Here is a 24,416-nt window from a genome sequence, read left to right on the forward strand (position 1 = left end):
GGGTAGGATGGAACCTAAAATAGAGACAAAGATGGGAAAAGTATGGGGCTTGGAGAGTGAAAGGCAGTGAATGGCAGGCAGCACATTCCATGGTGGAATAAACAGGAAACTTCTAGGTATTTACCTTGATTTGGAGTGCAAATTGGAGAACTTGCAGGTAAGTGCAAGTTCTTCTGTGTTATCAAAAAAATAACCATCCTAAAGAATGAATATGTTTGTGACAGTGTCTAGTACATAAGACCGTAGGAAATGTGCGGAGTTTTGCTTAAGAGCAAGAGTGGTATTTGGGATGACAAGGACAAGCAGAGAAGATCCCCAGGCATCTCTTTCTCAGTGTTTGGCATTTTCTTTTTTTTGAGACTGAGTCTTTGTTAGTCTGGAGTGCAGTGGCGTGATCTCTGCTCACTGCAACCTCCGCCTCCTGGGTTCAAGCGATTCTCCTGCTTCAGCCTCCCGAGTAGCTGGGACTGCGGGCTCGTGCCACCACACCTGGCTAATTTTTGTAATTTTAGTAAAGACGAGGTTTCACCATGTTGGCCAGGCTGGTCTCTAACTCCTGACCTCAAGTGGTCCGCCCGCCTTGTCCTCTCAAAGTGCTGGGATTACAGGCGTTAGCCACCACGCCTGGCCATGTTTAACTGGGATCCTTGGGTATGGGGAAATGTGTTTTTAGGTGAGTGGTTTTCATGGTTCTATATATGTATATGTATAGAGCTTACTCACTGTTTTTCATAGTTAGAAGGTGTTCCACCGTGTGGATGTACTTTATTTAACCAATCCTGCCTTGATGGAAACTTAAGTTGTCTCCAATCTTTTGTTTTACAAACGGCATTGACATGAAGATCCTTTACACCTAAACTTTGGAGGAAAAATCACCAAAAGTGTATTGCTGAGTGAAGTTGTCTTTGTGTTTGAAATGTGATAAATATTGCTAACTTGTCTTCCCTTAAGGTGGCACCAGTTGTCTTGCCATCTCTGTATGAGAGTAAAAGATGTAATTTCAGTTCATTGTGATCGGTATCATGTTGAAGCCCAGTAGTGAGGAGCTCTGAGGGTGGGGATAGGGGGACTGCATTAGGCTTCACAGAGGTGGGGACCTTTTCAAGGAATCAGGAGCATATTAGAGGAAATAGCGTGTGTGAAGACATGGAACTGTTATGTGGAGGGGAAAGGGTGAATTTGGGTTTGGCTGAGGCAGAGGATAGGTGGGTGGCTCTGGATGGTGAGGTGGGGACAGTAAGTCAGCTAGGTTAGGGCCAGGTGATGAAATGGTTTAATCACCCCTGGTGGTCAGGTAGCAAAGACCCTGGGCGGCAGTGGTGATGGGGCTCGCGGTTGAAAGATACTTGAGAGAGAATGTACAAACCAGTCTTTTTAGCAACCATTTTTTACCCCCCAAAAACTTTCTAGACTTGTTAGAACCAGAATCACAAAGCTGGGAACGGCTTTAGCGCTGGGCTTTTCTTGTGCTCTGTAGGCCCGTAGGGATTCTTGGAGGTGTCACAGGTACTAGGTTTGGGAGTACAGACAGGCGTTTGAGACCCCCTCCTCTACCCTTATTAATTAAGCAGTTTCTCATTTAGTCTGCTTTACATGGTGGGGTTCTATGCAATATTTCTTTCTTTAAAAAGAAAAAAAGTGTTTGCTGCTAGAATCATGAGTTTAGTCCCAAACTCTTACTGTCCTGAACACACAGATGGAGGCCTGTGGGACATGTTTTCATTCTTACATTCTTCATTTGCAGCAGTGAGAGGTGATTTGTATATAAAAATGAAAGTGAAAAGGCATTTGGCATTCTTGGGATGTTTTTGAGCATTCAGCTAATTTTTTATGTAGGATTTTAATTTTGTTCTTTTTTTTTTTTTTTTTTGAGACAGAGTCTTGCTCTGCCGCCTGGGCTGGAGTGCAGTGGCCGGATCTCAGCTCACTGCAAGCTCCGCCTCCCGGGTTCATGCCATTCTCCTGCCTCAGCCTCCCGAGTAGCTGGGACTACAGGTGCCCGCCTCCTCGCCCGGCTAGTTTTTTGTATTTTTTAGTAGAGACGGGGTTTCACCATGTTAGCCAGGATGGTCTCTATCTCCTGACCTCGTGATCCATCTGTCTCGGCCTCCCAAAGTGCTGGGATTACAGGCTTGAGCCACCGCGCCCGGCCTTTTTTTTTTTTTTTTTTTTTAAAAAAAAAAAAACCACATTGACTCACCAGTGAAATATGTAGTGAAATAGTTTTGCTCATTTATGGATAAGGGTGCTAAGGGATTTACATCCATTGATGTCATTCCCACAACTACTTGGTGAGGGAGAGTACGGTTGAAAGTTCATTTTGCAAGTGAAGAAACTTGAGCTCCGAGAGGTTAGGTAATTTGCTCAGGGGCATGCAGATAAGTAATCAGGAAGTCATCATCAGGTGCGACCTGCCCTGACTCCACAGCCCACACCCTTCAGTTCATATTACGGCATTCCCAGGACATGTGTACCCAGCCACCTGTTGGGGGTGGAAGGGCCCAGGAAGAAGAAGGGTGTGGGATTTCTGGTCAGTCTTGGCTTTGTGCTGGTGCCTATAGAAGGGGCAGAGCTTCGAGACGGACTGAGTCACTTCTAGCAAAATTGGTTGAGAATCGTGGGACGGGTGATGCGTGCTTGCTGTGCGAGGATTGAAGTCTCATTAAAAATCCCATGTAGAGTCATCTTCACCATCCAGGGATGTGAGCAAGGCCAGGGTCCCTGGCTGAGTACCTGTTTCATTTCACTTGTGCACCGACTCCCTCCAGAAAGGCACCGTCTCCTTTCCTGCTGCTCACTGTCACCACAGCTACCACTACCACTGTTTTGCCTTTCTAATCTAGTGTCTCGCCAGTGGGGTGAAGGGACGGAACTGTGTATAGTTCCAATATTACAATATCTTTTTTTTGTATTGTATAAGTTATAGTTTATTAGTAGAACCCGGGCACATGAGAGTGCCTATTTAGAGAGTTGCTTTGCAGCGTCTTCTCCCTTTGTGGCTAGTAATGATCTGCAGGGATGGGAGGAGCATTGAGAACCTATTGGCCAAGAAGAGTCACTTCCTCCCGACACAGATCTCTCCTTGTGCAGTGCCCTCACACTTCCTGTGTAATGCGGTGCCTTCAGAGATCCCCCAGCAGCTGCCACCCTGGTCAACGTTATCTATATTTGCAGGGATACTTAAGGACCCTTTGGCAATTGGCAGTGATATCTTGAGAGCCTTCGAGGAATGTGACTGAACATGAATTTAAAAAACGTATAAAGGTGGCACTAGGTGTATTCAGAGGGACAAGCTGGTGGCAACTTAGGGGGACTTTGCCTTTATAAAAGCAGACCCACACATGGAGTTTACATAAGAAGAACTTACAGTGAGGGAGAGATGACTGTATCAGCCAATATGTGCACAGTGTACACACCTGATTACTTTCAATATGAAGAATGCTCTAGGAGCTTGCGGGGTTTGCTCATAGTTCCACAGACTAGACTCAGTAGAGCCAGGACTGGCTCTAACCTGGCACTTTTTGCCTGCTGTGCTTGGCCATGTACCCCTCAGTGACAGCGCTATTTCCCATTAGAGAAAACAAACCTGTAAGTTTTCTCATTTCTTGTGTAGAGGGTAACCTTCCTGTCCCCTCATTCTTGCTTTAGCCTACATTCAGGAGATTGTTGACTGCACACCAGGTGGGAGCAGTATTGGGGCATATTCTTCTGGGCCCGTCTCCACCCTCTCATTTCTTCCTTTCCATAGGGGTGATTTATCTGATTGGTGCACCGGGGAGAGCCTCACTCCGTTGGTCCACATCTACCAGGTGTGAGGTCACTGCATCAGAACACACAAAGCCTGGCTTTGTGCTTAAACTCTCTCCCCAGCTTACCCTTAAGAGAAGCCTGTCCTCAGCTGTGTCCTACCTTCCTTTCACCATTCTTTGTCCCTAGGTCTGGAGGCGGGTGGCAAGGCCAACTAGAAATGGGAAGGGTGAGGCGCTGCAGCTTTGCCATTGACAAAGAGGATGGTAGACTTTGGTTTGCTCTCGGCTTCTTGAGACTTTATGGCAATTGGGTGGAACCTGGAGGGGGTGATTATGCTACCCCAGTTCCCAGTAGTAATGCAGTCTAGAGATTTTTACCAAAGTCAAATAATATTATGTTAACTTTTTTTTTTTTTTTTTTTTTTTTAAATGAGATGGAGTCTCGTTCTGTCGCCCAGGCTGGAGTGCAGTGGCATGATCTCAGCTCACTGCAGCCTCTGCCACCTGGGTTCAAGCGATTCTCCTGCCTCAGCCTCTCGAGTAGCTGGGATTACAGGTGCCCGCCACCACCACTCCTGGCTAATTTTTGTTTTTTTTAGTAGAGACAGGGTTTTACCATGTTGGCCAGACTGGTCTCGAACTCCTGACTCAGATGATCTGCCCGCCTCAGCCTCCCAAAGTGCTGGGATTACAGATCTGAGCCACCGCGTCCAGCCATTATGTTAACTTATTTAAAATGCCAAGTCTATCTGGGAATAATTCAGGATGAAAGTGGTTTTACAAAAGAGGTTTTACAAAAGAGACTGGCTCTTAAATAGCACAGGTGGTAGTAGCAGCTGAAATGAAATTACTCACCTGAACAGTAGTGTTAATCATCATGTTAGATTTGCAGCATGCTTTTAGAGTGGTTTGTCAGTTTCGTACTCATTCATTACCTGATGTCATCCAATGCCAGGTAAAGCCAGCTCATTCATCATCCTTAACACCCTTGGAGCAGAACTCCTCTGTGCTTCCTCAAGGGGTGCAGGGAGCTGTCACTGGGCAAGAGCTCTGGTGGCCTGCCTGTGTCTTCACTTGACCCACAGCTGGCTGACTTTGGGAGGATGCTCTCTCGGCTTCATTTTCCTCGTTGTAGAACAAGATTGGACTTGCTGTGCTCTGGGGTTTGTTTACTTCTGTCTTAAGATTCTGTGATCCTGTTTTAGGATTTCTTGGTAGCATGCCTTGTGTTAATGTGCCCAGTAAGTATCTTTTGAGTTTAATACTAGGCATGCAGATATAAACATCCATCCTCCTGGGATATGTACCTGGGAAAGGGAAGCAGATGGGACTGTGAAGAGAGAGCCTATTCTTGGCTGTATTACTCATTTATTTTAGACAGTTTCTTGCAGAATAACTATTTTTATCATTTACTTTTTTGGCTGTTTAATTAAAGCCTTCTGACTGGAATATAAATAAGTATATAAAATATATGTGTTTTAGCTGCTAGTGGATATGGTTATTGCCCAACCAGTAGATGCAAACATTTTAATGTCTAGGCTGTGTAACCGTCGTGAAAATAAACCTGGCATCTGAGAGAATAATTCCTTCCTATTGTATCCTTTTCTCCGTTTCTCTTTGCCATATGCCAAGCTAGCTGGGAGCAGCCAGGAACATCCAGGAGCAAGGTAGAGGGTACCAGCCAGCGGATGGTATTTTAAAAACTGTTTATTTCAAAATGATTTCAAATAGAAAGATTTCAAGGAATAAGTGTTACAAAGATCTCTCATACCCTTTACCCAAACTCAACTACCATTAATATTTTGTCCTGTTAACTTTATTATTTGCACATTCCCTCTCTATATGTATATATAGGCATATATGCACGTACATGCACGTACATTCACACACACATGTATTTTTTTCTGAACAATTTTAGAGTAAGTTGCCTTTGTCATGGTCCATTGCCCTGTATTGTGTATTTCTTAATAGGGGCATTCTTCTACATGACTATAGTACAGTTACCATCTTCAGTTAATAGAACATTGATTCAGTACTTTGATCTAAGCTACTACCACCTTTATTCCAGTTTTGTCAGTTGACTCAGTCATGCCTTACATAGCATTTTTTCCCTCCAGTCCAGGATCAGCCTGTGGTCAGGTGTAGTATTTACTTGTCATACTCTTTAGTCTTTAGATTTGTTGTCTAAAGTTATGGAAATCTGGCTGGGCATGCTGGCTCAGGCCTGTAATCCCAGCACTTTGGGAGGCCAAGGTGGGCGGGATCGCTTGAGGTCAAGAGTTCAAGACCAGCCTGGCCAACATGGTGAAACCTTGTCTCTAATAAAAATACAAAAAAAAATAGCCAAGTGTGGTGGCGGGCACCTGTAATCCCAGCTCCTTGGGAGGCTTAGGCACAATAATTGCTTGAACGGAGGTTGCAGTGAGCTGAGATTGTGTCACTGCGCTCCAGCTGGGCAATAGAGCTAAACTCGGTCTCAAAAAAAAAAAAAAAAAAAAAAATGTAACTGGTGCACTTCTCCATTGGTAGCTAATTGGTGAGTCTTGGTTTTATGAATTCTCCAATAGTATGTGGATGAGTTTTCCCAGTGTAAAACATACCATCCTCTGTATACTAAGATGTTTCCTCTAACTGGTTTCCATGGGGAGAAAATATGCTGCTTCCACTTATCACTTACCACAGTGGGACCAGTTGAACTTCCTGGCTCAGACACCTGGCAGTCATCTTGCTTCTAACTCTTGGTCCTCAGCAGTAATCAGTGGAAGAGACAGACAATCTGGGCACTTTATGCAAACCGAAGAAATAATGGAGGAATGTTCTGCCATGGATAAACTTTATGGTAGTTTTGGATTAAAGGAGAAAAGTGCTTTTTTTTTTTTTTTTTCCTTGAGACAGAGTCTTGCTCTGTCGCCCAGGCTAGAGTGCAGTAGCACGATCTCGACTCCCTGCAATCTCCACCTCTCCGGTTCACACCATTCTCCTACCTCAGCCTCCTGAGTAGCTGGGACTACGGGCGCCTGCCACCATGCCCGGCTAATTTTTTGTATTTTTCGTAGAGATGGGGTTTCACCGTGTTAGCCAGGATGGTCTCGATCTCCTGACCTCATGATCCCTCCACCTCGGCCTCCCAAAGTGTTGTGATTACAGGTGTGAGCCACTGCACTCGACTGAAAAGTGCTTCTTAATGACTAAAATTATGTTTAGATGCAGCCAGAGTGTGTGTTTTAATCAAATATTAAATGTCTGTGTGGAGATACTGTGCAAAGTTATGTCTAGATCTAAGCTGCAGACAAGACAACAAGAAGCGTTTCTCATGCAAGGGGATGACTTTGTTCCAAATGCATGTTAATAGAGGGGTGGGTGCGCCTGCCCAGCCTTAGCAGTCCTGTTACATGCTGTGGTTGTCTGTTTCTTTGCTTCAGTAGAAGACATTTTTTCCCCCTGCAACTCTTGTACACAATGTTTAGAATTAATTACATCAATGTATATTTGTACCCCAGTCTTCCCTCTGCTTGGCCTTACTCCATCCTATCACAGTCAGGCTAAGGAAAGGAACTCACATGGGTGTGGCTGGAGCTGAGATTCCGGCTGGCTGCTCACTGGCTGTGTCTTTGAGCTAGTCATCCAATGATTGCCCTGCTGACTGCTAGACTGGTGGAAGGTCAGTGGACTTCACCACATTTTCTTTTTTTTAAATAGAGAAATAAAGTGAGATTTCTACTTCAATATGGTGTGCGGTTTTTTGTTTTTTGTTTTTTTTTGTTTTTGTTTTTTTTTTTAAAGGAATTGTCAGTTGGGCACTGTGGCTCGTGCCTTTAATCCCAGCACTTTGGGAGGCTGAGGCAGGCGGATCGCTTGAGCCCTGGAGTTTAAGACCAGTCTGGGCAACACGGTGAAGCCCCAGCTCTACAAAAAATACAAAAATCAGCTGGGTGTGGTTGTGTGCGGCTGTGGTCCCAGCTACTTGCGAGGCTGAGGTAGAAGGATAGCTTGAGCCCGGGAGATAGAGTTTATGCCACTGTACTGAAGCCTGGGCTACAGAGCAAGACCTGTGTCTCCAGAAAATAAAAGGAAAAGGAAAATATCTACGGGCTGGGATGCGAAAGAGCAGTAGTGACGGGAGGGAGAGATGGGAGGAAGCCTTGTTCTGAATGTTGGTCTCCTGACTGGGGCTTCCTTCATGCACTTTTCTATCTTTCTAGCTTTTTGAGCTGAATGACTTCAGGAGGGGGATAGGTAGATGTCACTCGCCTTGGTTCCCGTGCATGTTATTTTAAGCTTGGTATTTCATCTCATACTTGTGTGCAGGCCTACAGGTCAAAGATTTTTTTCCCTCCTCTGTTTTTTTTTTTTGCAGTGGTGAAGGGTGTAGGGAAGTGAGAGTGATGATCTGAGAGTTTAGACATCTATGGTAATCCTGTTAGCTTTCAGATAAAAGTTTACATGGCGTGTGTTGTAACACACTGGCTATGTTTTGCATACTTTTTAACCTTGGTTGGCAGCAGGGATAGAATCACGTTTCTTGGAGACCTTTATATACAAGCAAATAGGGTAATGACACTGTTCTAGATGTGCCACAGGGATAGTTGAATGGGACTCTGGGATACTAGTCCTCATTTTGTTGAGGTTTGCTATCAAGGAGCCATGAACCTAAATATAGGAGGCTCATATGATTCACCTCCTAGTAGATTATACAAAATGTGGCTCTGGGAAAGGGTGACAAAAAGCTTAATAGAAGTGGCTTTAAAAAATAGTCATTTTTGACTGGTTGTGGTGGCCCATGCCTGTAATCCCAGAACTTTTGAGAGGCATAGGTAGGAGGATTGCTTGAGCCTGGGGGTTTTAAGACTAGTTTGGGCAACATAGCAATACCCCATCTTTATTTAAAAAAAAATTAAAAAAATAGTCATTATTGTCCAATATTAATTTTGTAAAAAAGTTATGCTTGGAGGGGGTTATTTTAGAGGCCATTAGGTAACATGTTACAGATTTAATCAGGGTTTGAGGAAACCACCTTCTAGCTGTCACATCTTAGGGAAAAGCACCTTGTTATCCACCTTCAGTCTCAGTCTTAGTGTTAGCAGTCTCCTGTTTTTCAACACAGATTGAATCTGCGTGTGAGCAGAAGTCTGCTTATGGTCAGAGCCCTTGAAGGGGAAAATGTAAAGAGTCACATGTATCTTCAATTTGGAGGAATTACCAGTATTCTTGAGAAACTGAAAGTGATATTAACAGTTTTCTTGTTCCTTTTACTCTCTTGAATTTGGTCTTTAAAATAGTTGAGCACCAGTCCATGGTGGATATTGTAGAAAATACAAACATACTAGATAGAGCATCTTTCCAGACAGTTGATGTTCTGGTTAGAGAGAGAAGCCGAATATGATGTATGAACAGTGACTTTCAGCCCACACTTCATGCCTGACATTGTGTTTACTATGTATTTTACATTTTATTTAATTCTCAGAATGACCCAGTATGTTAGGTACTTTTACTATCCCCATTTGTGCACAGGAGGAAACAGTGACACATTAAATAACTAGGCCAAGGTGAAGCTGCGCGTTTGGATTCAAACTTGGGGAACCTGACCCTAGAGCTTGCATTTATTTTGCCGTTCTGAAATGACCAGAGTAACAGCACCATGGGCAAAATTCTATAGTACTGGTTACAAGTCAAAGACAAAAGATGAAAATGACCTGATCTGTACTGTAACCTGTTTAAGAAAATTCATGAAGGTTAAACTATAAAGTATAGTCTCAGGAGCAAATGCAGGATGGGGCTAGGTACTTGCTTATGATACCATGAGTGTTCAGACTAGAGTGGCTTCCTGTGGTGAGTAATGTTGAATCAGGCATGCTTTCCTTCTTATCCTCCTAGTAAACTTCTTTGCTCTTCAAAACCAGATCACCCCTGTGAAGCTTTCTTTCCTTCAGACAGAGTTAGTTTTCTCTTTGGTCTTCTGAGGCTGTTTATATCTACGCCAGGACTACAGGATGTAACTGCTAGGCCACCTTCAGTTCTTTGAAGTTAGGGACCGTCTTACTCATCGTATCCCAGGGGCTTAATTTAAGCAGTATCAGTTACCTAGTGCATATTGGATTCTCATTTGTCCAACAAATAGCTGAGTTGCTTAGTCACTCCAGCATTAAAGCTAGGTTTAGAATAATTGGAGCAGAAAATTAGTTGGGTGTGATGGCATGTGCCTGTAGTGTCAGCTTCTTAAGAGGCTGAGGTGGGGAGGATCGCCTGAGCTCAAGGGTTTGAAGCTGCAGTGAGCTGTGATTGTTCCACTGCCCTCCAGCCTGGGGTGATACAGCAACACTCTGTCTCTTAAAAAAAAAAAAAAATTAGGCTGAATGCAGAGGCTCCCGCCTGTAATCCCAGCATTTTGGGAGGCCAAGGTAGAAGGATCACTTGAAGTCAGGCGTTCAACACCAACCTCGGCAACAGAACAAGACCCAGTCTCTACAAAAATGAAAATAAAAACCAGCCAGATGTGGTGGCTTGTGCCTATAATCTCAGCTACTCGAAGCTGAGGCAGGAGGATTGCTTGAGCCCAGGAGTTTGAGGCCTTAGTGAACTATGATCATGCCACTGCACTCTCGCCTGGCAACAGAGCGAGACCATGTCTTTAGCCAAAAAAAAAAAAAAATAAAAAAAATAAAAGAATAATTGTGTCAGAAAAATGTATATTTAGGAGAATTTATCTGGCGGTAAAGTACTGGTTGGATTGGAATTGGAAAACCTGATAACCAGGTAAAAGCAATTATAGTAATGTGGGCAGGAGATGATTAGGGCTCCGTAGAAATAGTGGTGAGGGAGAAGATAACAGTCCGCAGACCTGATGGTGTTGGCTGTGGATGGAGAATATGGGGAAGAAGCAAAGGCGATCTCAAATTACGTCACCCTTCCCCTTCTTCCAAGTTTTCATTTTTAGGTGATTATGAGTCTTGGTGCACTTAGTAGTCCCTTAATAAATGAGGCAATGGCATAGATCTCTGAACTGCTGACCCATGAGCAGCAGAGTGAAAGGAGCAGATAAAGTCAAGGCAGGCACAGTCGCAAGCTTACCTTTGCAGATTTTAACTGTTTCTGGAACAGAAAACTTGGGTTTGTTTTAGATCTTTGCAGAGCTCTCCAAGAGTATATTCTGAGCCAAGTTTAATTCGTCATCTTGCCCAGGGATTTTAATTTTAAGTGTATGTGCCATTTGCTATTGAGGTGAGCCAAGTAACTCTTGGGGGGGAAGCATAGGCTTATGGGATTGTAATACCTTGTGCTGCCACCCTGGCAGCTCTGAAGTGATGGTTTCTAGAAATCAGGAGCCTCATGCTCACGCTGTTACCTGCAGGCTTATTGCCAGTCCCCAGAGCCACAGTTGTGCTGATAGAGCTAAAATACAGTTTCCAAGGAGTCTGAAAACACCAACCTGGACTTTAGAAAATGAGGATTTTAAAACATTAAGTGTTTAAAATTGCAGTATATATATTTACATACAAGCAGATAAATCGTAAAGTTGATCATCTTTGTGTAACTAACACTGAGATAGAATAGACTATTACTAGAATCCATTCTCCTCCAAGGTAACCACTAGTCTGATTATAATACCATAAATAAGTTTTACTTATTTAAATTATTATTATTTTTTAAGAGACAAGGTCTTGCTGTGTTGCCCAGGCTAGAGTGCATCGGTGCAATCATACCTCACTGCAGCCTTGAACTCCTGGGCTCGAGTGATCCTCTTGCCCCAGCCTCCCAAGTAGCTGGAATTATAGGTGCGCACCACTGTGTCGGGCTTTTTTTTTTTTTTTTTAAGATTAATATAAAGTGAATAATGAATAATGTGTTTTGGTTTCTTTCACTCTACATTGTGTTTGTGAGATTCATCTGTGTTGTTGCATGTGTCTATATTCATTCCTGTTGTCTTATAATATTCTCCTCTATCAAGAAATCACTATTCATCCATTCCAGTGATGATGGATATTTGGGTTCTTTTGACTTTTTGGGTATTGTGTATAATAGTGCTATGAACATTTGTGTATATTTTCATTTGGTATACATGTAAAAATTTCTGTTGGGTATATATCAAGGAGTAGAATTGCAGGGTCATAAGATATGCATATGTTTAGCTGTCAGTTTTCTAGAGTGGTTGTATCAGTGTATACTCCCACCAGCAGTATATGCATGTTCTGGTTGCTCAGCATCCTCATCAACACTTGTTATTGTCAGTCTTTTAAATTTTAGCCACTGTGGTAGATGTGTAGCACTACCTTATTTTAAATTTGTATTTTCCTGATAACTAATGAGACTGAACACTTATTTATAGGCTTTTTGAATATCCTCTTTTATAAGTAATTATTTGCCTGTCCAAAAAAATGGAAGCCCTTTGTCTTTTTTTTTTTTTCACTGATTTGTAGAAGTTATTTTATGCTCTGATATGAGTTCCCTGTTTTCCATTTTGCAGATAGCTCCTATTTTGTGGCTTTCTATTACACTCTCTCCATTGTGCCATCCGATGAACATTTCAACTTATCAGTCTTTTCATTTATGGTTAGTGGTTTATGTGTTCTGTTTAAGAAAATTTTCCCTACCCCTAGATTGTGAAGATACTCTGTATCTACAATCCTCCTGGAATTTTTGTGTGTGAATGTGTCTCACTTATTTTTAAACTAATCTTGCCTTTCCTTAGTTTGTCAAGGTCTGAGGCTTAAATCCCAAGCACAAGGTAGGAGGCAGTCAGATAAATTTTCTTGTTCTTCATAAATTAATGCAGCGTAGGAGATAAAGTTTTTGCGTAGCCTTTGGGAATGGAAGCCTTGTCTCCCTACCATACAATGGCACTTGGATTTTGTTTTATGTTCTTTGTCCCTTTCATTACTTGAAAGTGTAATCTGCTTGGAGTATTACCTCTTCCTCACTTGCAGTTAATTCCTTAACTCACCCCAGTCTACATTCTGGCTTCACCACTTGCTTGAAACAGCTGGCCAAGGTTCCAGTGGCCTTGTTGCCAAATGAGAGCCAGGGAATTCTCCAGGATCCTTGAACCAGTGTCCTTGAATGTGCCTTCTGTGTCTTTTCTACCTCTGTTCTGATGGTGTGATGTTGGCAAATTCTCAGCCTCCTGATTTTTACTCCGTATACATTTACGTAGCTTCATTTTGAAATCTAGTCTGAAAAGCCCCACTAGATGTGATTGGGACAAAGCCCTTAAACCTGAGGGCATGAGTCTCTAGTTTCAGAGTAGGCTTGATCACTTGCGTTGTTTTGCTTTGGTCTATTTTCATTTGGTATCTGAGACCAAATAAAAATGAGAGCAGCCATAACTACAGATTAGATGATTCCTTACGGTTTATGTAGCAGTTTTACATGGATCGTCTCATTGGATCCCATATCACCGTGTGAGGCAGGTATTGTTGTTACAGATATAGAAATGATTAAAAATGCAAGCAGCACTTATTTGTTCTTGTTGGGAAACACCTGGTGATGCCCTGGATTAGGTTTTGGAGCTTCCTTTTTCACGTAGCCATCATTTAATGGGAGAATGCATCTTTTTTTTTTTTTTTTTTAAAGACTAGTGAAGTGCAATAGTGAGAACGGGGGAAAGAGTAGAACAAGGAGTTGCATCTGTAACTGACTGCAAACAGTCCATTGAGGTAACTCAGTACCTTTGGACCAGCCCATCTGGGATCCTTAGGAGTACTTTTGTCCTTCCACTTTCCTCAGGAACCGTAACTTCTTCAGTTGGGGCAGAGTAAAGGGTAGGTGGGACCGGGAATGGAGACAGAGTTGGATTCTTTTTGAGATTATCAGGAACTTGCCAGTAATCATTTATTTCTCAACTCTCTTCCTCAAGAATCTAGTACTAAATAAATTTTGGTGGTTGATTGCCTGGATGTGATAAGCTCACATTTGCTCCAGGATCTACTTTAAAATGATTCAACACAAGAAGAAGTTGTGGAGAGATATGATTTGCAGATGTTCCCTTAGTTTCCAGGAACACATTTTGGCTCCAGAAGAACTATTTATTTATTTTAACATGCGCTATTTTTCTTATTCTTCTGCATCTTCCCACAGCCTTTTTATTTTAAATAGCAAATCCTTTTTTCAAATGAAATGGCATACCAGACTCGATTTATGAAACAGTCTATGGCGTTCTTTTATTTATGTACACTCATTTTAGAGGTTTGCATTTATAGCATTTATTTATAAAGTAAGTGAGAACAGTGAGGCTGTTTTGATCAACACAAACATTTGAAACAGATTTTAGAAGATTGCAGTCTTATTTTAGCTTCACTTTTCAGATTATTTCTGGGTTTGAAAAAATAGATAGTTTTTAATAAAACAGCTTGGCTTGCAAGCCAAGGATATTTTTTAGTTAAACCGATATGGACATTTGAAAGAGGAGTAGGGGGCTAGGCTAATCTTCATCCTAAATATAAAGTTCAGGGAAGAAAGTCCCTCTCACTCACAAGCGCTCAAACTACTATACAATAATTCATCATTCAGTGTGTCACAGTTCAGGTGTCATTGCAGAGCCATCATTCTGTGACCTCAGTGTGGGAGGAACAATGTGCCTTGCACTGTATGAACGTGGCCCTGCATTCTGTGTGGTGCATTTGAGTGTGTTGGTTGGTGTGCACACGCTTGTGAATCAAGTCTGATTCAGCCTCTGTAATTGGTACTGAAAAGTGCTGGTTTTTCCACAGAGATGAAAAGTTCCTCAGTCTTCACAAGGTCAATCACCCGACGGAGGCCTCTGGTGTACTATAGTTTGACATGTGACACATTTGAGTGTGGGCTTGTTGTTTTAAAATGCAGTTTTTATAGTCAGGTCTCAGTCCATGGGTGATGGAGAGGATATGGGGAAGGGAGATAGGTGGGAAGAAAGAAGTTAAGAGATGATTAAAGAATCAGAACTGCTGCTGGCTCTTGATTATCTCTGGGGTAGAATTATACCAGTGATGACTCAAAAATGGTTTGGGAATGGTTACCTTTTTGAAGGCAGGTTGTGTGAAGAGTGTTAACTCAAGGTTATTTCTGCGACTCCTCTTACTTGAATAAGAATAAAGGAAGTGGGATTTGGGGCTCAATATAAACCCCAAAGGGAGAGGATGAGCACTGGGGGCCTTGGGCTCCCTCTCCTCTCATTTCCAATCTGAGCAGTTCTGCTGAGAGTCTGGCTTTCACTGTGGGCCTGTGGTTTAGAGGAACTAATTTTGAACCCCTATTTAGCTTGGTTCTCAGCTGCACTTTAATCTCTGTTGGCTGCTCATGTGAGATTGAGAATTGACTGTATGACTCTTGGAATGCCTTCAAAAACCGCCAAGAATCCGTGGCCAGGTGCAGTGAGTGACTCACACTTGTAGTCCCATTGCTTTGGGAGGCTGGGACGGGAATTCAAGGCTGCAGTGAGCTATGATTTTACCACTGTACTTCATTCTGGGCAAACAGAGACCCTGTCTCTTAAAAAAAGACAACTCTCCCCGGTTCCCCTCAAAAACCCCTGAGAATCCATGAAGCAGTTTGATATAAGTGCTGTGAATCAAAATATGGCAAATTATTCAGACGCAGGAGAAATGTATCAGGGATGGATAGTCTATGAGGAGCTCTGGCCTTCTTGAATCTCCCCACTCTGCCCATTCAGGAAGGGCCAGGGGCTAATTTGCTTTCAACCATGATTCCAGAGTTGAGTTTTGAATTTCCTCTTTCCTTAGCATACATAATTGAAAATCAGCTGCACAGTAGCATGAATTTATAGAGGCTGCAGCAACAACATTGGGTTTCGAGTCAGCTGGGAAATTCCCTTCAGTTTTTCTGGCGTATACCATGCATTTGAAGAATGTTGAACCAAGATTTTGAGGAAGTAAATTGCTCTTGCTGTTGAATGTGACCTAGAAGGAACTGAGGAACGGTGGAACTGAAGATACAGCTTATTGATTTTTTTTCAAATTCCTTTGTTAGGCATCTGAAGAAGCCTCTCTCAGGGCACTGGAAAGTCTGATGACAGAATTTTTTCACGATTGTACGACCAATGAAAGAAAACGTGAGATAGGTAAGTGGAGCGTTGACTTGTAAAGAGGAATTTATAATGAGGAGGCCCCGGTAGGGAGGAAGGAGTTGTTCATAGCCGTGACTGCATGCTTTCCCCTTGAATTCTTGCTTTTTTCGCTCTGATTCTGCTGGCGCATGGCTGGGGAAACCCCTCCACTTGACCAAAGGAAAGAAAATCCATCACTATGGATCTTAATTTCAGCAATGTTGTTGAACTTTTATATAAGAAGCCTGCGACTTCTTGGTGGAGGGTCTAGGGTGAGTGGGACAGGGTCTCGCTGTGTTGCCCAGGCTGGTTTTGAACTCCTGGCCTCAAGTGATCCTCCGTCTCAGCCTCCTGAATAGCTGGGATTGTAAGCGTGAGCCACCGCACCTGGATGGTTATTTAAAGAAAAACAGTAACAACTCTGGAAAGTGTCAAAATCAACATGTTTTGCTGTGCAGAAGTCTGATCTGAACCTAATAGTGCCCAGAAATCCCAAAGCTGGTATTACATTTGAGGACTTCCTGCTGCCTGGGCAACATAAGATTCTGTCTCAAAAAAAAAAATTTGTTTTTTTGAGTTGGAGTCTTGCTCTGTTGCCCAGGGTGGAGTGTGGTGGCACGATCTTGACTCACTGCACGCTCTGTCTTCTGGGTTCGTGCCATTCTCCGACCTCAGCCTCCCGTGTAGCTGGGACTGCAGGCGCCCGCCACCATGCCCAGCTCATTTTTTTGTGTTTTTAGTAGAGTACAGGGTTTCATCATGTTAGCCAGGATGGTCTCAATCTCCTGACCTCATGATCCGCCCGCCTCGGCCTCCGAAAGTGTTGGGATTACAGGCGTGAGCCACCGCCCCCGCCCCCCCCGCCTTTTTTTTTTGAGAGGGAGTCTCACTCTGTTGCCCAGGCTGGAGTTCAGTGGGGTGGTCTCGGCTCACTGCAACCTCCGCCCCCTGGGTTCAAGCGATTCTCCTGCCTCAGCCTCCCATGTTCCTGGGATTACAGGTGCCCACCACTACCCCTGGCTAATTTTTTGTGTTTATAGTAGAGACGGGGTTTCACCCATATTAGCCAGACTGGTCTTGAACTCCTGACCTCAAGAGATCTGCCCACCTGGGCCTCCCAAAGTGCTGGGATTACAGATGTGAGCCACCGTGCCTGGCCATTAGTCTTCGATATTCTGACACTCTATTGTTTGAAGTCTTTTTTTAGATTATAATTGAAATGCTTTTGATTCTTTAATTTTTGGTTTGCAAATCAAATATTGCTCACCTTGTTTTTTTTTTTTTTTGAGACAGAGTCTCGCTCTGTGACCCAGGCTGAAGTGCAATGATGCCACCTTGGCTCACTGCAAGCTCTGCCTCCCAGGTTCACGCCATTCTCCTGCCTCAGCCTCCCGAGTAGCTGGGACTACAGGTGCCTGCCACCACGCCTAGCTAATTTTTTGTATTTTTAGTAGAGACGGAGTTTCACCGTGTTACCAGGATGGTCTCAATCTCCTGACCTCGTGATCCACCCACCTCGGCCTCCCAAAGTGCTGGGATTACAGGCGTGAGCCACCTCGCCCGGCAAACATGTTTTTTTTTTTTTTTTTTTTTTGAGATGGGAATCTCCCTCTGTTGCCCAGGCTGGAGTTCAGTAGCACGATCTTGCCTCACTGCAACCTCTGCCTTGCTCACCTTCTATTTCATGAATTAAACATAGAACCTGCTGAACATGTTCATATTCTCATCTGATCTTAAAAGAGATTTAAGTAGCCAAATGCTCCAGATGCCAAATTTGAATGCAGGCTGAGGAGAATCCGGGGGTTTGTTTTTATACAGTAGGCTTGTCTTAGTTCAGTTCTCTTTGTACCTAGTCATTGTAGCTTTATTTGAGTGTGTGGGCTTGGACCACTTATTACTTCTTTTCTATGGTCTTGGGATAAACTCTAGGCTTTTCCTAGTTTGGTCAGAGAAAGGAAGGAAGCCTTTTCTTCAAAGGGCTCCACCCACCCTCCAGCAAAGGTAAATTACTAGTGCCCTAGAAATTGATAGAGCTGTTAGCAGGGACCTTGAGACCATGCGGTCATTGTAGAATGGAGGAAACAGAAGCATCAAGGAGGAGCAGTGACTCACTTGGGGTCAGACTCAGAGTCTAGAACAGAGCCCAGAGTTCCTCAGTTCCAGTCCGGTTTGACTTCACCTTGGGGATTCACAGAAACCTTTGCTTAATTATTAAGGCAGGCTATTAGCTTCCTTTTATGGATTTGTAATTAACTTTTATTTTTATTAAAATAATTTTTTTTGACTGGGCATGGTGGCTCATGCCTGCAATCTCAGCCCTTTGGGAGGTCAAGGCAAGTGGAATACTTGAGCCCAGGGGTTTGAGACCATTATGGGGAACATAGTAAGACTCTGTCTCTACAAAAATATGTTTCCCCCCTTATATCTCTTCAGGAAAACAGCACCATTGAGTGCTATGGCATCCTATAGAGAACTTCAGTCTTTGGTCATAGCGTTAAGAGCTCATGGTTTCACAGCCCTGTGAGCCCTCTTTGAAATGATCTAAAATTGAAAGGCTGGGATTTTTTTTTTTTTTGAGACGGAGCCTCACTCTGTTGCCAGGCATGCAGTGGTGCAGTCTCGGCTCACTGCAACCTCCGCTTCCCGGGTTCAAGCGATTCTCCTGCCTCAGCCTCCCGAGTAGCTGGGACTAGAGGTGCGCACCACCACGCCCAGCTAATTTTTGTATTTTTAGTAGAGACGGAGTTTCACCATGTTGGCCAGGATAGTCTATCTCTTGACCTTGTGATACGCCCGCCTCGGCTTCCCAAAGTGCTGGGATTAACAGGCGTGAACCAATGGGCCCAGCCTTTTTCTTTTCTTTTTTTTTTTTTTTTAAAAGAGATAGTATTGGCCGGGCGCGGTGGCGCAAGCCTGTAATCCCAGCACTTTGGGAGGCCGAGATGGGCGGATCACGAGGTCAGGAGATCGAGACTATCCTGGCTAACACGGTGAAACCCCGTCTCTACTAAAAAAATACAAAAAAAAAAAACTAGCCGGGGGAGGTGGCGGCGCCTGTAGTCCCAGCTACTGGGGAGGCTGAGGCAGGAGAATGGCCGGAACCCGGGAGGCGGAGCTTGCAGTGAGCTGAGATCCGGCCACTGCACTCCAGCCTGGGTGACAGAGCAAGACTCTGTCTCAAAAAAAAAAAAAAAAAAAAAAAAAAAAGAGATAGTATTTTGCTCTATCACTCAGGTTGGGTGTAGTGGCATGATCATAGCTCATTGCAACCTTGGCCTCCTGGGCTAAAGCTTCAGGCACACCAAAGCTGTTCATTTTGACACTCTCCTAAGTTGTTGAGTTCTTTTTCTTTAAATAGCCTTCTGGGCGTGGTGGCTCATGCTTATAATCCTAGCTCTTCAGGTGGCTGAGACAGGAGGATCACTAGAGGCCAGGAGTTAAAGACCAGCCTGGACAACATAGTAAGGTCTCCTCCTGCCTCAGCCTTCTGAGTAACTAGGACTACAGGCATGTGCCACCATATCTAGTTAAGTTTTTCTTTGTTTTGTACAGATAGGGTCTCAGTGTTGCCCAGGCTGGTCTTTGAACTTCTGGCTTCAAGCAGTCCTCCTGCCTCAGCCTCTCAAAGTGCTGGAATTACAGATGTGAGCCACTGTGCCTGGCCTTTCCATGGATTTTTTTTAATGAGACTGCCTCGTTGGATTTAGCTTAAGTTGTAGGGAACTAGCAGAGCAATGACTTGAGGATTAGAAGAAACTGCTGTGTATTCTGCTTTTCCAAAGGCTTTCTAGAATCTCAAAGTTGTGGGCCTTTGCACTTTTACCCTTTTTGGATTATATTTCATGACCAGTGCAGCAGCTCAAGGTGACTAAGGGACAGCATGTCCAGAAACATAATGGTAGCCCCGTAATGCTTGCTGCCTTGTGGGTTCTGGCTGATGCCATCAGCAGCCTAAGGAGGAGGAACACCTTTCTAACCAACATGATGTGTGGACAGGGCTGCTTGCCACAACACTCGTCATCGTTGCTCTTGCCTCAGGTCATTTCACTTTTTTGGTGGCAGTGTTTTAAAATAAAACCAACCCAAATGAAGAGTTAGCCATTTTGAATTCCTTGCATTTTTTTTCCTTTCCTATCTTTCTAGGGTTAGTCTTAATCTTTACTTTTTCTGCCTTTCTAGCCATCATTTTGTGTGTGTGAACAATGTAGACTCCACTGAAGATTTGTAGAGGAATGGTGAGGTGCTAGAATGTAGCTCACATTCAGAGGAAGTTAGCTAGCAGTTTTAAGAAGATGGAAGGGTACTCTTAGAACATTCCAGCCACACATTAGCTTAAATAAGAACTTTAGCAGTGAAAGTTTCTCTGCCTAGAGAAATATCCATAGCAAGGTAGCTTTTAGATGGCTGAAAACATTGTCAGTGTCCATGATCACCTCAGATGCAGAAAAATATTGTATGATTTATTCTATCTTGAAGAATCTGCTGGTTTTGACATCATTTACATTATATGCAGAGAGGAATGTTTAAATAGTAATAAGATAGCCCAGCCTTGTCTAATTTCATGTATTTTCATAGCTTTCTTTTGTTACCATTTAACTTTTCCAGAGGAGCTTCTTAATAACTTTGCCCAGCAAATAGGAGCCTGGAGATTCTGCCTGTACTTTCTCTCCAGCACTAGGAATGACTATGTAATGATGTACAGTTTAACAGTTTTTGAGGTAAGTTGTCAGTAATTTTATACTCTTCTGAAAAGGATTTTGTAGTCGTAGTGCCATATCATTGGCACTAGACTAGAGCTGTAACGTGCTGGGAGAGGGTAGCTCAGCTCTGGGACGTCGTCCCACATACTGTCTTTGTGTAGCTGTGTGTTGTTTGGGGCATCTTCCATCTTCCACACTAGAAAGGTAAGATGGATGGTTGACTTTAGGGTTAAGTAGGTAGGTCATTTGTGGTAACATATAACTGTTCCCTGCCTATTATCATTGATAAGGGAAAGATAATTAAAGAAAAACATTTTAGGAGGAGAAATGATAACCATAATAGCATCATCCCCAACAGCAAAAAGTTTTATTTATATCACCTCTCTTCCAATCCTTGTTTTCTGTGCGCACCTTTAAAAAATCTAATTGTAGGCTGGGCTCAGTGGCTCATGCCTGTAATCCCAGCACTTTGAGGGGCTGAGGTGGGCGGATCAATGAGATCAGGAGATGGAGACCATCCTGGCTAACACAGTGAAACCCCGTCTCTACTAAAAATACAAAAAAAAAAAAAAAAAAAAAAAAAATTAACCAGGCGTGGTGGTGGGCACCTGTAGTCCCAGCTACTCGGGAGGCTGTGGTAGGAGAATGGCATGAGCCCGGGAGGCGGAGCTTAACAGTGAGCCCAGATTGTGCCACTGTGCTCCAGCCTGGGCGACAGAGCAAGACTCTGTCGCCCAAAAAAAAAAAAAAAAATCTAGTTACAATCATATTGCCCATGATATTTTGTATTCTGCTTTTCCCCACTTTATTTTATATCCCCACATGTAGTTCTGACATTATTCACCAAGACATTCTTCTGTTTTTGAATATTGAAGTTGTTTCTGTCAGTATATTTTGGTGGCTATTAGAGACAGTGGGGTAAAAAAGTTTTTACACATACAGCTTTTTGTTTCTGTTATGGGACTGCTGTGTCATAAGATTTGAATACTTTTATTATTCTTATTGCCATATTGCTCCAAACCTTTATTTAAAGAGAGTTTCTTGTTGATAAGTGATATAGCTATCTGTGGGATGAAAAGCAGTTATTTTTGTGTATAGGTTGTTAACTTAAAAGATGTATATTTGTTTTTCAGAATCTGATCAATAAAATGTGGCTTGGGGTCCCATCTCAGGATAAGATGGAAATCCGTAGCTGCCTGCCCAAACTCCTTTTGGCTCACCATAAAACCTTACCTTACTTTATCCGGAACAAGCTCTGCAAAGTTATTGTTGATATTGGACGTCAGGATTGGCCCATGTTCTACCATGACTTTTTTACTAACATTTTACAGGTAAGGATATGCCTAAGGAAACTTTATCTTGTAAATAGTTTGTTTGTTGAAGTGATTATTTCCTTGTCCTGAAGAGGACTTTTAAGATTAGCATTTTGGAACTGCAGTAGTGAGGTTATTGTAGGACAGATTATCACATTCACTTAACTTTATATTTATAAGACATACTGTATCTTTGTGCAGTGGAGAAAGTAGGGGAGAAAAACCTAATCTCTTTGTTAACCTGTTGTGCAATTTGTTCAGCCAGTATTTGAAAGTCTGTTAGGTGCTGTACTAGGTGTTAAGGGTACAAGGGTGAGGCCTTCAGTACTTTCAGCATTTAGTGGGGGAAATAGCTGTGCAAACAGTAATTACTCAATAATATGGTAATTATTGTGGGAGTATATGCAGAGTGCTGTGGTGGCATAGCATGTAGACTTAGTGGTGTTGGGCTGAGATGTGAGGTGGTGAAGTGGTAGAGTAAGGGGCTAGATTGATGGACAGAGGCCAGGCCAGGAAGGGTTGGGGGGTTCCATTGTGCAATTCGTAGTTTTTCCTAGGGAGCTAATGAAAATTTTGAGGAGGGAGAAAACATGGCTACATGTTTATGGTGGAATGATGGCTAGCTGGGGTTTGGATTGCAGAGGGGCAAGGTGAGAGGGAAAGAGGCAGGATGAAGAGGATCTGAACCAAAAGGAGATGACCTGGTGGGTGGAGGTGAGGCACCCAGGGGATAGGGGCAGGAAGCCAGTGACACTAGGTGAGAGGGGAGAGAAGGGAGGAATCTAGAATGACTTCCAATTTTTTCTGGTTCAGATAGATTTTTCAGGCCAGGGTTGAAAGAAGGGGAATGAGTTTGGGCAGAAGTTGGTGAATTCAGTTTGATAGAAAATGCATTTAAAATTTGTGTTCCTTCTCTGTAATAACTAATGAGACATTAGGAAGTGTGGATCTGGGGTCAGGATTTAGAAGTCAGAAGGGAGTAGTTGGGACCTAAAAGCTATGAGGGAGATGCTGTTGCTCATTTGAATCCTGTGGTCAAGTTGGAAACATTTTCATGTTATTGAGCTAGTCTTGAGTATGCAGGAAATGGGTATTATATACAGTTTATAGAAATAAAGTTCTTTGAAAATTGGTTATAGTCTCAGTGACTGTAGGATTTTCCAGAACAATATCATTTTCTAATGTTCTGCTTGCTCTTCATTCAAACCATTTTAATGATGCAGCAATTAAAAAAGAATTCAGCATCCAAAGTGCTTCTCTCAGATAGAGCACAAAATTTCTTCATTTAGTTTTGTTTTGTATAGTGCTTCATTCATGTAGAGATTTATTGGGTTGTTACTGCAAAGGAGATTCATGCCTTTATTCAAGTAGTCAACTATTTGTTGAACACTAAGCACGTGAGGGGATATAGTAATGAACAAACACCAAGTCCCTGCCTTCCTGGAGTTTATGATCTCAGGGTGGGGATGGGGGCATCAGCAAACAATAAGCAGATACACACTTGGCGGTATTTATAAGTATGATGAAAACTCAATCCAGGGAAGGGGAAAGAAACTAGCGGGGGTTGTGTTTAGATGGGATGCTCGTAGAAGGCTTTTCTGGGGACAGACATTTGAGCAGAAACCTGAGTGGGGCTTATGGGGTGAACCATGTGGGTATCTAGGGGAACAGTATTTGGGGCAGAGAGAATAGCAAATGCACAGGATCTGAGGAATGGCAAGCAGGCGAGTAGGCCTGGACTCGGGGAACATGAGACAGGAGACACTTCCCTGGCGTTCTGTCCAATACACTTGCCTTCACTCCAAGTTGAGGATGGTTATGGTAACCCTCTCCAAGGCTTTCTTAAGTGGGCGCCAGGGAAGCCCACTGGAGACGGGAAAGACTAAGAGGGTTTGGAGTCTTCTAAGTGAACCTATTCCTGGGTTGGTTAGTGGTGTGTCCTGTGACAAGAGAAGGACCTTGAGTCGGAGAGTCACAGGCCTGATGATAGCCGGTAAGGAGGAGCCACAGTTGCACCGCTGGGATTGGTCCCTGTGATGAAGAACAGAATGTTTCCTGGCTACATTTGAAGTATAATTATTTGTAACAAAAGATGGATTTGGAAGAGAGCACTTTTAGGTGAAGGGCTTCTGGAGGTTTAAAAAGGCTAGTTGTCCACTGTTCTCCACCACCTCCCCCTTTCAACCCCTTCAATAATGACTCCTTTAACCTCATGTAGCTTTGGTGACTTTGAAACACCATATGGTAGAAAGAGCCAGACTCTGAGGCAGCAGGTTTGGGTTCTGCACCCAACTTTGTAAAGTCATCTTTTTCTTTTCTTTAATTTTAGTAAAGATAGAGTCTCACTATGTTGCCTAGGCTGGTCTTGACCTCTTGGCCTCAAGTGATCTTCCTGCGATGGCCTCTCAAAGTGCTAGGATTATAGGCGTGAGCCACTGCCCCAGCCTAAAGTCCTCTTTGATTTTAGCACCTCCTGCTGCTTACGTAAGCTTCCCTTTCTTTCTTTGTAAAATGAGAGGCTTGGACTAAGTGATCTTTGAAATCCTTTCCAGTTGTGTTATGTCCTGCTTCTTATTTATTCTTGTGAACTAGACAATGGCATATAAGCCTTGTCAAGAAT

General features: G+C 43.2%; 1 protein-coding gene and 1 pseudogene across 2 annotated transcripts in view; one reads left to right on the plus strand and one right to left on the minus strand.

The window, feature by feature from the left end:
• XPO6 (exportin 6) overlaps positions 1 to 24,416 on the plus strand; it is a 118,101-nt gene that overhangs the window by 16,382 nt on the left and 77,303 nt on the right. The window contains exons 2-4 of one of the 2 annotated variants that reach the window (XM_050773883.1): positions 15,708 to 15,798; positions 20,389 to 20,501; positions 21,617 to 21,814. In XM_050773883.1, the coding sequence (XP_050629840.1) occupies positions 15,708 to 15,798; positions 20,389 to 20,501; positions 21,617 to 21,814 (402 nt within the window). Of the gene's footprint in view, positions 1 to 15,707; positions 15,799 to 20,388; positions 20,502 to 21,616; positions 21,815 to 24,416 lie in introns of those variants that run through there. The other variant, XM_050773884.1, reaches the window with a different exon arrangement.
• LOC126945129 (uncharacterized) lies at positions 18,201 to 18,326 on the minus strand (annotated as a pseudogene).

This window comes from Macaca thibetana, chromosome 20, assembly GCF_024542745.1.
Source record: "Macaca thibetana thibetana isolate TM-01 chromosome 20, ASM2454274v1, whole genome shotgun sequence".
NCBI classification, from domain to species: Eukaryota; Metazoa; Chordata; class Mammalia; order Primates; family Cercopithecidae; genus Macaca; species Macaca thibetana.